Source organism: Dromiciops gliroides, chromosome 3 (genome assembly GCF_019393635.1).
Source record: "Dromiciops gliroides isolate mDroGli1 chromosome 3, mDroGli1.pri, whole genome shotgun sequence".
Lineage (NCBI taxonomy): Eukaryota > Metazoa > Chordata > Mammalia > Microbiotheria > Microbiotheriidae > Dromiciops > Dromiciops gliroides.
Genome location: NC_057863.1, coordinates 443,321,345 through 443,334,648, shown reverse-complemented (window position 1 = coordinate 443,334,648; position 13,304 = coordinate 443,321,345). Strand labels below are relative to the sequence as shown.

Genomic DNA, 13,304 nt, shown 5'->3' with positions numbered 1-13,304 from the left:
CAAATAATGAAGTGTTTACTGACTGACTAAAAGGAGAGGGACCTATCAGTAAGCAGATGTGTGAGATCTGGTCAATATGAGCCATAGGTAACACCTTAGACAAGGCCTTGAATGACTTCAACCAGTTTTCCTAGAAGAACAGTATATATACATGTATATGCATGCATCTTTGACTTTTTGGGGGGGAGGGACCTGGGTAGTGGTGGCAGACTTTGGGAAGGGGGAGGGTTTATTTCCCTAGGTAATGTCAATTCATTTTTTTCTTTTTTAAATAGGGAAAGAAAAATCAATAAATCAACTCTTTGGACACATTTATCACAAAGCAGTCATTCCCATACTATTTCTCCACTAAGAAAGCAAGAAATTCATTCAAGAGTTTATCTGATTCATCAGGTACAGACTAGGACTGCCACAATCTTAAAGCTGCATCACTTAAAGAATGGGTCGCATCACTTACCCTGAAAAGTACTAACAAAATCATGTAGCAGAAGGCACTATGCCCAAACAAGAAACTATACTTTACATTATAAGTACATACTAAATTCAAGTCATCCTTGGAAATCTTCTAAAGAGAACAAAATTGTTCTTATAAAAGTTGATTCCTTGTAAATGAGCCCTAAATGCTGAAATCTATTACATCTATTTGGAAGTAAGAAGGAGCCTGCAAAACAACATGGAAAAAAGATGACAGTGTTATAAACCACTTACATCTTTATTCACTAATATTTTCCAATAAAAACCAAATAGAAACAACTGTTTAAATTAAAAGAAATTAAACACCATGTCTAAAACATGTCTCACTGGCCCTGACCAAACAAATGGTTATAAAATAGGAGAGATATGTGAATTTACCAAGTATACCTAAGACTAAGGAATTAATCAAGAAGTGCCTCACACTTCTAGAAATTGATAGTGATATTATCTTTCATAACCACAGCTTTGTGAGAAACTCTATTTTAGCTAAACCTAAACCTAAAAAAAAAAAAATCAAGGCCCTAGTTCATTCTAAATTAATATAAAAATCTAATCTGTGGTAACTGGTTTCAAGAGGGCCTGCTAAAGCTTACCTCAAGGGAACCTAGTGCAGATAATGTCCCATTCACTTGTACAGTGTCCTTTCAGCTGCCTGCCAGTTGTCTCTGTGGAAGGGAAAGCCTGATGAGTCAGAGCCCTATGCCACACTCCTTTGGAGTTTAAGGATGCCTGTATATTACTCCATAAAATGATCCAGGCAATAGAAGATCAGATGCTTACGAACGCCACATAACATAAAGATGGCGTTTTCAGTACTCTCTGTCCACTAAAGGCCAATACCAAATCTATAGTTACTGAGTGCTGAAAAGCCTGTTGATACTCAATGTCAACACAACATAGCTACACTAACCTGAGAAGAACAAAGATTGGAATAGGTCAAAGTCAGAAGGCAGTTACACTGATAGGGAAAAATATGAAATGTATTAACTCTTTAATGAAAGACTGCCAGATTGCCTAGTGAGATGAAACTCTAAAGGATCAATCAACCAAAACTGAAAATGCATGATCAACTATGTAAGAATACCTCAAGACTTTCCAACACAAATGCTTTTAAAAAGATGCTTTTAAGTACAGCATGCTCAAAATTGATCTATACCCCCAACTCTAAATATGTGCATATTCAATACATCTTTTCATGAGGGAAAGAAGGAAGAAAAATTCTTTAGATTTTTAAATATATAAAAGAATGAACATCAACTGCAAAATTTAAAAAGAGGAGTATCTGAGCACCAACAAAGGAAGCATGCATGCATGCATGCACACACAAGAAACAAATACTTCAGGATGAAACTAAGAAGGTACAAGAATAAATATAAATAAGAAATGTTGATATATACTCAATGTTATTTGAAAAATCACTGTAACATCCTAAAATTACTCCTGACTAATAACTAATTCCAAGACCAAGACCATTTTATATAGCCAGTATTCAAGGTCACCTGCACAGCTATCCAGACTATAATTTCTTTTAACTGCCAACATTGCTACAATTTGTGGATAAGAATAAATTTTACTCCTTATAGTATGTTTTATTTCAATGAACTTTAAGCATTAACCTTCAGGACAAGCATAATTAATGAAAAGAAAAATATCTACTTAGCAAAGATGATGCAGGTTTTTTAAGAGAAAAAGAGACAATTACATACCTCTGATTCTTTATCACTTAGAGATCCCAAGCTTCCAAAACTGTGATTAGAACTTTCATTATTTGTTGAGGCCTGTTTAAGTGAAGAAAAAAAAATCATGTTAAGTTAATACTAGTTTAAAAAAAAAGAAAAGCCTAATCATAGGTAAGCATAGTGATAAGGGAAATGTGTTAAATTTGGCTATAAGTATTCAAATAATAAACTAAAAATAAAACTTCCATTCATTTAAATCCTCAAGTACTATATAATTAATACTTTACTTTTTCCTTTCAAAGGAATGGGAACCATGCTGAGGGGAAACCAAAAGAAAAACAAGTCATAAAAATCATTTTTAAATGCCATATTAAACATGACAAAAGTCTCATTCTCAAATTGGTATTATTTCACTTAAAATGTAAAAAACTGTACTTTGACAAAGAACTTAAAAGAATGCCTACAAGTGTTGCTTTAAACCTAAAAGCTTTATTTAAGTAACAATAGGATACAGTAAATTCCCATTATAAACACCTAAGGTGAATGTAGATAGAACAGAAGGAAATGGAAATCTCAGCCAGGATTCAGTTATTTGAACCCCAAGACATAGACCAGAAAAGGAGGTTTCAAAGAGGAATATAATGCTAGCAGATTCAGGGACCTCAAGCTAAAGCAAAAAGCATGAGTTAAGATCAAGGATAAGGGTCAGATCCCCCCAGAATAGCTACCAGAGAAAAGAATGGAAAGCTAAACAGAACAGTATTTATAAAATACATTCAAGAATACCAGTTGAACAAATACATGTATAATTCAGTCAAAAAGACAAGAAAACATGGGGCAACTAGGTTGCACAGTAGGTAGAGCACCGGCCCTGGAATCAGGAGGACCTGAGTTCAAATCCAGCCTCATACCCTTGACACTTACTAGCTGTATGACCCTGGGAAAGTCACTTAACCCCAACTGCCTCACCAAAAAAAAAAAAGGGACAAGAAAACAGTAAGGAGGAATAGATTTTTAAAGCTAATATAGTTTCAGCCTTGAGTCAGAGTAGCTCATCCTGAGGGCCAAAAAAAACCAACTTCTTTCCTAGGAATTGAGGGGACATGAAGAGGATGAAAGGGGCAAAAAGAATAAGTGGAAGTCAAACTGAATCTAAAGCAATTCAAACTGGAGCAAGGTAGAAAAATAACCTCACTTTAAGAAGCCTCTTCCATTTATGCTTTTTGTCAAGGGAGGGAGATTATTTGCTACTGGCCTAGTACAAGAGGCATGGTAGATAAAAGGATGGGACTGGAGACTAAGCTAAGGTGGTAAACTAGATAAATACCAATATTCTTTAAACCATACATATCTTTGGAACCCCTCACCACTGGAATATTCTTGCTTTTTCAACACCAATGTATGTGTGCTGGTGTCCTTAAAATGATGAAAAACTGATTTGATAATCAAGCTTAAGAAAAGTTCCACAACTGAAGTAGTTGATGAATAAAGCAACACCTTTTAACTTGAAAGATTCAAAGGATGACATCTGATTCTTATAATTCAGAAGTAAGTGAAGACAGCCAAGTTAAGCTTGCCCATTTTCTTTACAATTCTGTAAAGTTCTAGTATTACCCCTTAGCCTTTTTCGATTGATGGAATAGCTGTGATCTTTTCAGTCTGTGCTCAAATGAAAAGCACCTCCACCTCCTTGATGATTTTGGTTTCTCTGCTCTCTTCATGATGATATTTTAGAGGGTACAGCAAATCTCCATATACCATGAAATCTTGCACAACAGTGGAACAAGGGCACTGGGCTTCATTTTGTTTCTGATACAGCTCTCTACCAAAATCCTTCTCCAATGCCTTCCTGTGGTATGGAGGTGCCTCTGGGTTCCTGATGCTTTTCCAAATTCCCCATACACTATCATCTCACTCTGGATTCTATTTTGTTATATACCACCATTTTAATTAAACTTCCAAAATATTTTATTTTTCCAAACTTTCCAAAATATTTTATTTTATTTTATATTTATTTTTATAAATAAAAACAATTTTTCTATTAATTTTTAAAACTAAAGTTCCAAAGTCTCTCCCTCTTTCCCTCCGTCCCCATTCTCTGAGATTAAAAATTTGATTTAAGGTATACATGCACCATCATGCAAAACATATTTCCATATTTGCCATGTTATGAAAGAAAACATGGACCCCTCCCCCCCAAAAAACTACATGAAAACAATAAAGTAAAAAAATCATATGCTTCAACCTTGTTATGCACCATCATAACACATTTATGTATTAAAATTATCTGTGGAGGTTCAATCTCTTGATAGGACTTTCTATGAGCTGAGAAATCAATAGCTTATCTCAACTCTGCATATACTCTGAGAAATATTTTACATATATTAGAGGTGTTTAATAAATGTTTTTCCCCTCTTTGGGGGTGAGGGACTGCTAAATGGCCCAGTGTACAGAATGCCAAGCCTGGAGTCAGGAAGACATCTACCTAAGTTCAAATCTAGTCTCAGACTCTTACTAGCTGTGTGACCCTGGACCTCAGTTTTCTTTTCTGTCAAATGAACTAGAGAAGTAAATGACAAACCACTTCAGTATCTTTGCCAAGAAAACTCCAGATGGGGTCACAAAGAGTCAGACATGACTGGAAAACAACAACAAAATAAGTGTTTGTTTTGAATAACGTATAAAGAAAACATTTGCTCTGTTGGTCCCCTATTCTCAGAGACTTTGCCAGAATTAGAGTTAGTATTAGCTAGTCTTAAAGGTACTGGTTTATGTTATAAATAGCCCAAATGCATCTACTTCGTGCCATATGAACTCTGGCTTAACCAATTTACTAGGAGCCCAAACTTTTCTAGAGATTGTCAGATTGGTCCCTAATGTGCAAGTCTCCCAGAGCTAGGTTCCTGGCATTACATTAAGCTGCAATAATACCCTACAGAAAACTAGAAGAGAAAACAGACCACCTGAACCATGTTTTGTTTTGTTTTTTTAAAAGGCATTACAGGACTAACAGCAACACCAGCAGAGGCAAGAACTAAAGGTCCACCCGCCCTTGGCTCTACACCTTCTTGACATCATATGTCATATAGTACCAATGGACCCTCAGCCTATCATAACACAAAATTTTTAGGGCTTAGCTCAGGTATAAGAATCTAAGAGCTAATGGGGAACTGTGTAACAAAAGTAAAAATACATAGATAAGCAAAAAGGTAAACAAGGCCGCATGACTGTAACAAGGGGCAAGCCGGGGATACACTACATAAGCAGTTCAAATGTGGTTTAAAGACCCTTGGGGGTCACACAAGACTTTGTGGGTCTATGAGGTTAGAACTATTTTTAGAATAAAACTAATATATTTTAATGTCTAATATGATAAATTTCAATAAATATAACCCACAAAAATTGTGATGGCATCCTCAACAATTTCTAAGATGGTAAAGGAATGCTAAGACTCCTTTACAAAAAAAAAGTTTGAGAAGAAAGGAAGCAAACATTTATTAAATACCAATTATGAGCAGCCACTATGGGGTAAGCTTTATAAATATCTCATTACAAATATCATTTGATATATTTATAAATACTTGATAAATGAAATTATGTCATCCTCATGACAACTATAGGAAATAGGTGCTATTATTATCCCATTTTGCAGTTGTATTGCCCAGCAGAAAAATTCCTCAAGACCAAGATCTAATTTTTTTTTATACCCACCACCTAACATAGTGCCTTTGTACACAGTAGGTGCTTAATAAATGATTGCTGAATTTGAAGTGACCTAGGGCTTATTTTTTAAAAAGCAATATAACAGAATTTGATAGAGCACCATTTTATGCTATATACCTAAATAAATTCCAAATGGCTTAACAATCTGAAAATAAGAAGTCACAACCCCCCCCCAAAAATGGGGAGAATGATGGTAGATATGGAGATAATTGATCATTTAACACATCATAAAGGAGATTAAAGAAAACAAAGCAGACAATTTTGACTGTGTCAAATTTAAAACCTGTGTCACCTCGAACGTATTTCTCTTGGTTTCAATTTCATTACTTGTAAAATGGGGAGGCTGAACTAAATGATCTCTAAGTTTGCCTTGACCACCAAATCCACCATGAAGGTAAAGGATAATTAAAACCAGACAGTCTTAAGATCATTTTATTATTTGATATTAAAATTTCAAAGGAATTTTCCAAGATTCCCATAAAAGTTTTATTTTACATGAACAATAAAGAATCATTCACATAGTGGAGAAACAAATGGTAATGTATAGAGGTAACTTTTTGAAAATATGTTTTAAGTTTAAATTATGGTAAGGTTATTGAGCTTATCAAAGCAAATAGCAAAATATTAGAGAAGTTATTAATAATTTTGCTTTTCCAACTCATGGAAAACTGTGGTCCATTTTCCTAACCTGAGAGTAAATTAAATACATTTGTAAAATATTAAACAAAGTGGTTTAGATATATCAACATTCTTTCCATTTGTAATGTTACAAAGTTATAAAAAACATTTCTCAAAAGTAGCATATAATACCAAAAGATCCTGAACCATTTTATTCCAATATTTACTAAATCTGGCACCACTTTACTTCTCTAACTACTATAGCCCCTCATATATGCTCGATCTCATTTTGCCCAATCGTTCTTCCCAAGGGACATGCCATGTTCTTTTTTGCTCCCCATTTTTATACATATGGTACTTTCCCTGCTCTTCCTTCCTAACCTCTATTTATCAAGATCTTACACATTCTCTAAGAACGAGTTCAAGTCCTATTACCTCCATGAAGCCCAGAGTAGTCTGTCCCTTTTCTAAAAATGTCTCAAATGCAGTTTAACAATTAATTTTTTCCTGTAGTTCATATGCTGATTGTCTTCCCAAAGGCATTCTTTAAGGAGGGTCCTTTACTTTAATGTTACCTTTATGCTTAAAACCTAGCACAACACAGCTCTAAACAAATAGCCCTCAATAATTACTACTAATTGATTAAACTGACTAAAAGTAGGAAAGGAACAAAAGCAAAATGAGATGATAGGAATATGTAATAGCACAGCGGAAAATAGGAGAGTTCACTAAACCTAAGAAACATTAACAATGCTCTATACTGCAAAGAAATGCCTTGATCCAAAGAGCATTTCAATTATATGTGAATAGGCTATTTTCAAGTCTTATCCAATAGAAGCTTCACTCAGTTGTTTCACAGAAGATGAACATTAAAAAAATAAACTATTTCAAGGATATTAACTCCTTGAGAACAAGGACTATGTCATATCTATGAATACCTTCAGTGTCTAGCAGAGTGCCTCAATATTTACTGAAATGAATTTGCATAGAATGATCCAAGGAATTAGTTAATACTTGTGTACATATATATTTGAATTAAGAAAGACCTTGCTTTCAAAGAAATTACAAGAAAATCTAAAGTAAGCATAATAGTGAAGCCAGACATAAAATTACTCTCTCATATATGTTAACTTGTTACAAAATAAGAGGGATCCTTTGCAAACTATATTTTAAATAATTCAATAAAAATGAAAGTATGTTTATTAAAGCAATACTTACTTTAGCTCCAACACTGCAACTTCCAGTGCTCCCAGTACTTCCACTTACAACTCCTGTAAATCGAGCTTCCAATAATTCTTGCCTTCTTGGATCTAAGCTGTGAAGCTCATCCATTGCACCTATGAAAAATATATCCAGTTAGCGATGATTTGCCATTGATTAAATGAATGGTTCAAGTAAATGAAATGCATACATACCAATCTTAACATGACACTATACAACAGCATTCCTCAGAAAAACAGCTTGTCCTATTACACAAAATGCTGATTCTCTGAATTACTTTTGCACTTTTATTTATCACTTTATCAGTGTTTAATCACATACTTCCCCTTCCATTATGTAATTCTTTTAATTATGTGGATTTTCTTTCCCTAACTATACCTAAAGTGTTAATGTCAACAAATTTTTTAAAGCCATCTCAGTGCCTGACAAAGGACTCTGCACACAGGTACTCAAATATTAGAATGAAAGAAGATGTTTCATGTGGAGGAACCAAAAGTTCTTCGATATGTCATTCAGCTGCCTTCAACTGTCATTTTAAGAACAATTTTTAAATTACATAGGATGCAGAAACAAAAAACAATTTTAATCAAACTTCCTGAGAATTACTAGGGTGTGACTATAAGTGGAAGAAACAGATAAACGAAGTATTCTCCTGCAGACCTAGCCCAGTACAAATTCTTGCTATCTTCAAATGAGCCCCTGTTACTACTTGACAATTCTTTTATCCTATTCTTTTACTAACATCTGCAGAAAGCACTTTATTCTCATGTTAATTTCCTATCAACTCCCCATATTATCTTTATCCACAATGTCTCACATGTAACAGACATTTAATAATTGCTTATGAGATTGATTAGCTATTTTACAGAGCCTTCTTGACTTTTCAGGCACTTCATTCCACCCATAACCACTCAATGTACTCTTACCTCCTACTTCAATAAGAGGCTATTCTTGCTGAGTTCCCATATTTACCCTAATTCTCCATGAGTGCTACCTTCATGTTCATTCCCTTAAACATCCCTGAACAACTCCACTTGTGTCCTTGATCCCATGCTTAACTCCAGAGGGACTTTACTGCTATATTTGCACTGTTCTGTTCTGGTATATCTGCTAGCTCCTCCAGTTCTGCCACTGCCCTCAAACAACTTTACAAAGGCCTTAATTTTGGTTTTTTGTGTGTTTTTTTGCAGGGCAATGGGGGTTAAGTGACTTGCCCTGGGTCACACAGCTAGTAAGTGTCAAGTGTCTGAGGCCACATTTGAACTCAGGTCCTCCTGAATCCAGGGCCGGTGCTTTATCCACTGCACCACCTACCTGCCCCCCGATGGCCTTAATTTTGGCTCTGCTGTTCCAACTAGTTCCCATTTTATCTGTCCATTTCCTTCCATCATCAAACTTGAAGTTAGTAGCGTGTACTATTTGTCATCAGGACTCTGTAGTGAGCTCCCTCTTTTCCCCTTATCTGTATCTTACAAATTCTTTATATCATCCCCCTATACTCTTCTCCTTTAGTCTATAATAAAAAGCTATCCCATCCTACATAATAATAGGAAACATTGCTATATATAGCTTTACAAATATTTTATCTTCTTTGATTCTTACAAAGATACATTATTTGAGGATTTCATATTTGTGAAATCATCTACTCCCTAGAATTTATTTGTAAATCCCAAATCAATACTAGCAGGACTTTCATAGACATGCCCAGAGTGGCAAAAAATTTGAGTCACCAGATGTACATATTCCCAGCTGCGGTCGAATGAGGTGATGCTGTGAGATGTCTTGTTTCAGCTCTCATATTATAAACAAGTCTCCTTTTTCCATATCCACTTAGTCCAACAAATTTTGCATTTTCATGCTTTTTTGGGGGTGATTTTGCTTTTTAAAACAGCCCTCAAGCATAGTGCTTAAGTGGTATCTAGTATTCCTAAGTGTATAAAGAAGGCTGTGATGTATCTTAACAGAGAAAACACATTAGATAAGCTTTGTTAAAGCATGTTATACAGTGCTGTTGGCTGAGTTCAATGTTAACAAATCAACAATACAGTACATCCAGAAAAATGGAAGAGGAAATTGCTAATTTGTACGTGAGGCAAAGTAAATGTTGTCACCAGAAGCTTACAGGAACTTAACCCTGTATTTCTCCTGGAAACAATGTTTCAGTATTTGCTAATTCAGTGTTCAAGGTGACTTTATAGAACATAACTACCCAGAATATTGAAAACTGTACTATTATCATCCTCATATTACTCATGAGGCAACGGAGTATAAGTGACCTGCCCAGGGTCACACACCTATTAAGAACCCAAATTCTAAATGGTTTTGTAGACTGCAAGCAGAATGTTGGACTGAAACTTTTATCAGCATGGGTAATTACTCCAAGTATGGAAATTCCCTTCAGTGGTGCAGATCATCAACTTCTCTATTACAAGCACTGAGATGCTAACTGACTTACATTTGAATACATAATCAGTATCTTTCAGGCGTATGGTTCAAACTCAGATTTTCCCCATTCCAGGGCCAGAGCTCATTCCATTGTATTACTTGTACTCTAAATTCTATCCCTCCTATCTTCTCCAGCAGATTGCTACCTCAATTATCCTCTTGCAGTCTAATCTTCAATCTCTCCTAATCTATTGGCTCCTTTCCTGCTGCCTACAAAGATTACTCTCTCACCCTTAAGAAATAGATAGATAGATAGATAGATAGATAGATAGATAGATAGATAGATAGATAGAGCCTTCACTAAACTCTTCAATTTCCTCAAGCCATCATCCTATCTCTCCCTCCCTTTCTCATCCATTCTACACATACTACTTCCTCTTCCTATCCTCTCATTACTCAATCTTTACCAACCGCATTGATCTTTATTATTCAACTGAAAGTGATTTTTTCAAAGGTGTAAATGATCTTTTACTTGCTAAATATCATGGCCTTTCCTCACAATGACCCATAGTCAACAAAAACTGAACACGTCCACAATAAAACTTATTATCTTTTCCTTCAAACCTACCCCTTCCCTTTTCCAAATTTTCCTTTTATTGTCAAGATCATCCAAGTTCAAAACCTTAGCATCATCATTGATTCTCATGCAATCTCCACATATTCAATCAGTTGCCAGAACTTAAAATACTATCTTTTAGAACATATCTCTTTTAATTAAGTCTCCTATCTATTTACACAGCTTTTATCACCTCTGTTAAACTACTACAATAGCCTCCTAATTGGTGTCGGCCTCAAGTTTGGTCCCATTCCAATGAATCTTTCAAACAGCCAACAAAGTGATTCTTCTCCTAAAATACAGGTATGAGACCTTACTCCAAAAAGTCTAATAGCTCCCTATTACCTCTAAGTTCCAATACAAATACGTCTCTTTGGCACATAAAACTCTTCACATACCTCTTCTCTTAGAGTATTTATAAACTAGCCTTTTTCATACCTTGCTTGTCTATTCCTTTCCCCATATTACAGTTCGGCTGTACTGGCTTACTTCATGTGCCTCAGACAAAACATTCCATATCTTTGCACTGCCTGTCCCCTAAGCCTGGAACTCTTTCTCCTCAATTTTCCAGTTTCAAATCTATGGCTTCCTTCAATACTCAACTCAAGTACTGCCTTTTGCAGGAGGCTTTTCCTAGTCCCTTGGCTGTGAATACATTATACTTACTGAACTCAAAGTAGAGTCCTTAGGTCAAAACAAAGTTTCAAGTCAATAAATGTTTATTAACCATTTACATGCAAGGAACTTACTAGCTGTGTGACCCTGGGCAAATCACTTAACCTTATTTTGCCTCAGTTTCCTCATCTGTCAAATGAGTTGGAGAAGAAAATGGAAAACTACTCCAGTATCTTTGCCAAGAAAAACTCTAAAGGGGGTCACAGAATTGGACATAATCGAAACGCATGAACAACAGAACAAATACGTGTGATCAGCATACTACAGTAGAAATATACTATAATACATAGCATAATAGAGTAGCATTGTTTCCATTTTGTTTCAATCTAGACCCTGGTTAATTGCATTAAAAACTTTGGTTTTGTTCCATAAAAGCCTCACTCCCATTCTCCCTTTTTTCTCCACATAAATATATGGATATTTTCATGTTTCAAAAAAAAAAAAACTACTTCCCAATGCATTCACACTGTACTTGCTCTTCTGAGGTAAGTGTCCAAAGTTTAGTTGTATCCAAGACAGTCTTAGTAAAGGATAAAATAAATGCTTTTCAACTTACAAAAAGTAAAATAAATACTGATTGTTAATGAAAGATGAATTGAACTCATGGATGTTTAGAAAGTTTTCCCATTTTAAAAACTGACAAAGAATAGTCCTACAGAAAATGCTGAAAACATAGTGGTTTAATGATCCAGTACAGATCCAAAGTAATAATTCATTTACCTATCTCCCAATTTTGTTAAGCCTAATCACTCCATGTTAGTCACAATATATTTTTATATTTAAAAACATTATCAGAATTATAGACTCACACAGAGAATTGAAAGGGATTTCCATATATCACCTAATCCAACCTCTGCTCTTCAAAGCATTAATCCTTTCTGTAATATCTGTCCAAAATAAGTCTCTAGCTTAAAAACTTCCAACGATGAATAATTTTACTACCTCCTAGGACAATTCTAAGAATCAGGACATTTTTCCTTCTGTTGAATGGAAAAATACGTTCCCCTAAATTTTTGTCCTTTTAGGGCCAAACATTTCCTGCTCTATATGACAATCATTTGAAGATGGCTACAATATTCCAATGGAGAACTTCTTACCCCACCACCCACCTTCAGTCCTTTTTCAAGCAATCATCACTGACATGGTTTCTAGCAATACAAGCTGTCCACATAATTAAAATGTAAGTTCCTTGAGAGTAAGCATTGTTTCACTTTTTTGTATGTGTATCCCTAATACCTGGCACAGCTGGCACTTAATGTTTGTTGCTTGACTGGCAACTTTCAAATGTGACACCCCAAACCTGGTACAACATAACTTTAGTTATGCAGTTACGACTGTCTCCTCCCTTTGCTCTGGACAATACACAAATGTAGCCAAGTCTGAGACAGAGCAGTATAAGGCTGGTCTTGGGTCCAGAAGACCTGGGTTTGAGAGTTGCTTCTGATAAATAAGTCAATTAACATCATAGTGCCTCCACCCAACTCTAAGCTATGGTGGAGCTGACAAGCTGCATCAGCTGAGGGAATTTCCATACCTATGAAATACAAGTGGCCAGCCATCCACAAAACTCTTTAGTCTTGAGCAGTAATATCTCCCTATTCACATGTTCCCCATCAAGTACTTGTATTACCCTACTACCCCCACCTCATTTCTGCTTCTTAGCATCCCTAACTTCCTTCCAAAAGGCCCAACTGGTGAGTACACCAACACACACACACACTTAACTCAAGTGTAAAACATTTGTCCCTATTGATTTTGTTCATTTCGGTACAATATTTCGGTCTGCAAAGATATCTTTGGATTCCACTTTTATCATTCAATATATGAGCTGTCCTCTCCCACTTTGTATCTTCTTAAACTTTGATAAATATATACCACCTAAGCCTTCATTCAAATAATTTATTAAAATGTGT

At 35.3% G+C, this 13,304-nt stretch overlaps 1 protein-coding gene across 3 annotated transcripts in view; it reads right to left on the bottom strand.

Annotated features, from left to right (window-relative positions):
- TLK1 (tousled like kinase 1) overlaps positions 1 to 13,304 on the bottom strand; it is a 168,694-nt gene that overhangs the window by 106,187 nt on the left and 49,203 nt on the right. For 2 of the 3 annotated variants that reach the window (XM_043997124.1, XM_043997126.1), the window contains exons 2-3: positions 7,713 to 7,831; positions 2,181 to 2,252 (exon numbers count right to left, since the gene is read on the bottom strand). In XM_043997124.1, the coding sequence (XP_043853059.1) occupies positions 2,181 to 2,252; positions 7,713 to 7,831 (191 nt within the window). Of the gene's footprint in view, positions 1 to 2,180; positions 2,253 to 7,712; positions 7,832 to 7,909; positions 8,196 to 13,304 lie in introns of those variants that run through there. The other variant, XM_043997125.1, reaches the window with a different exon arrangement.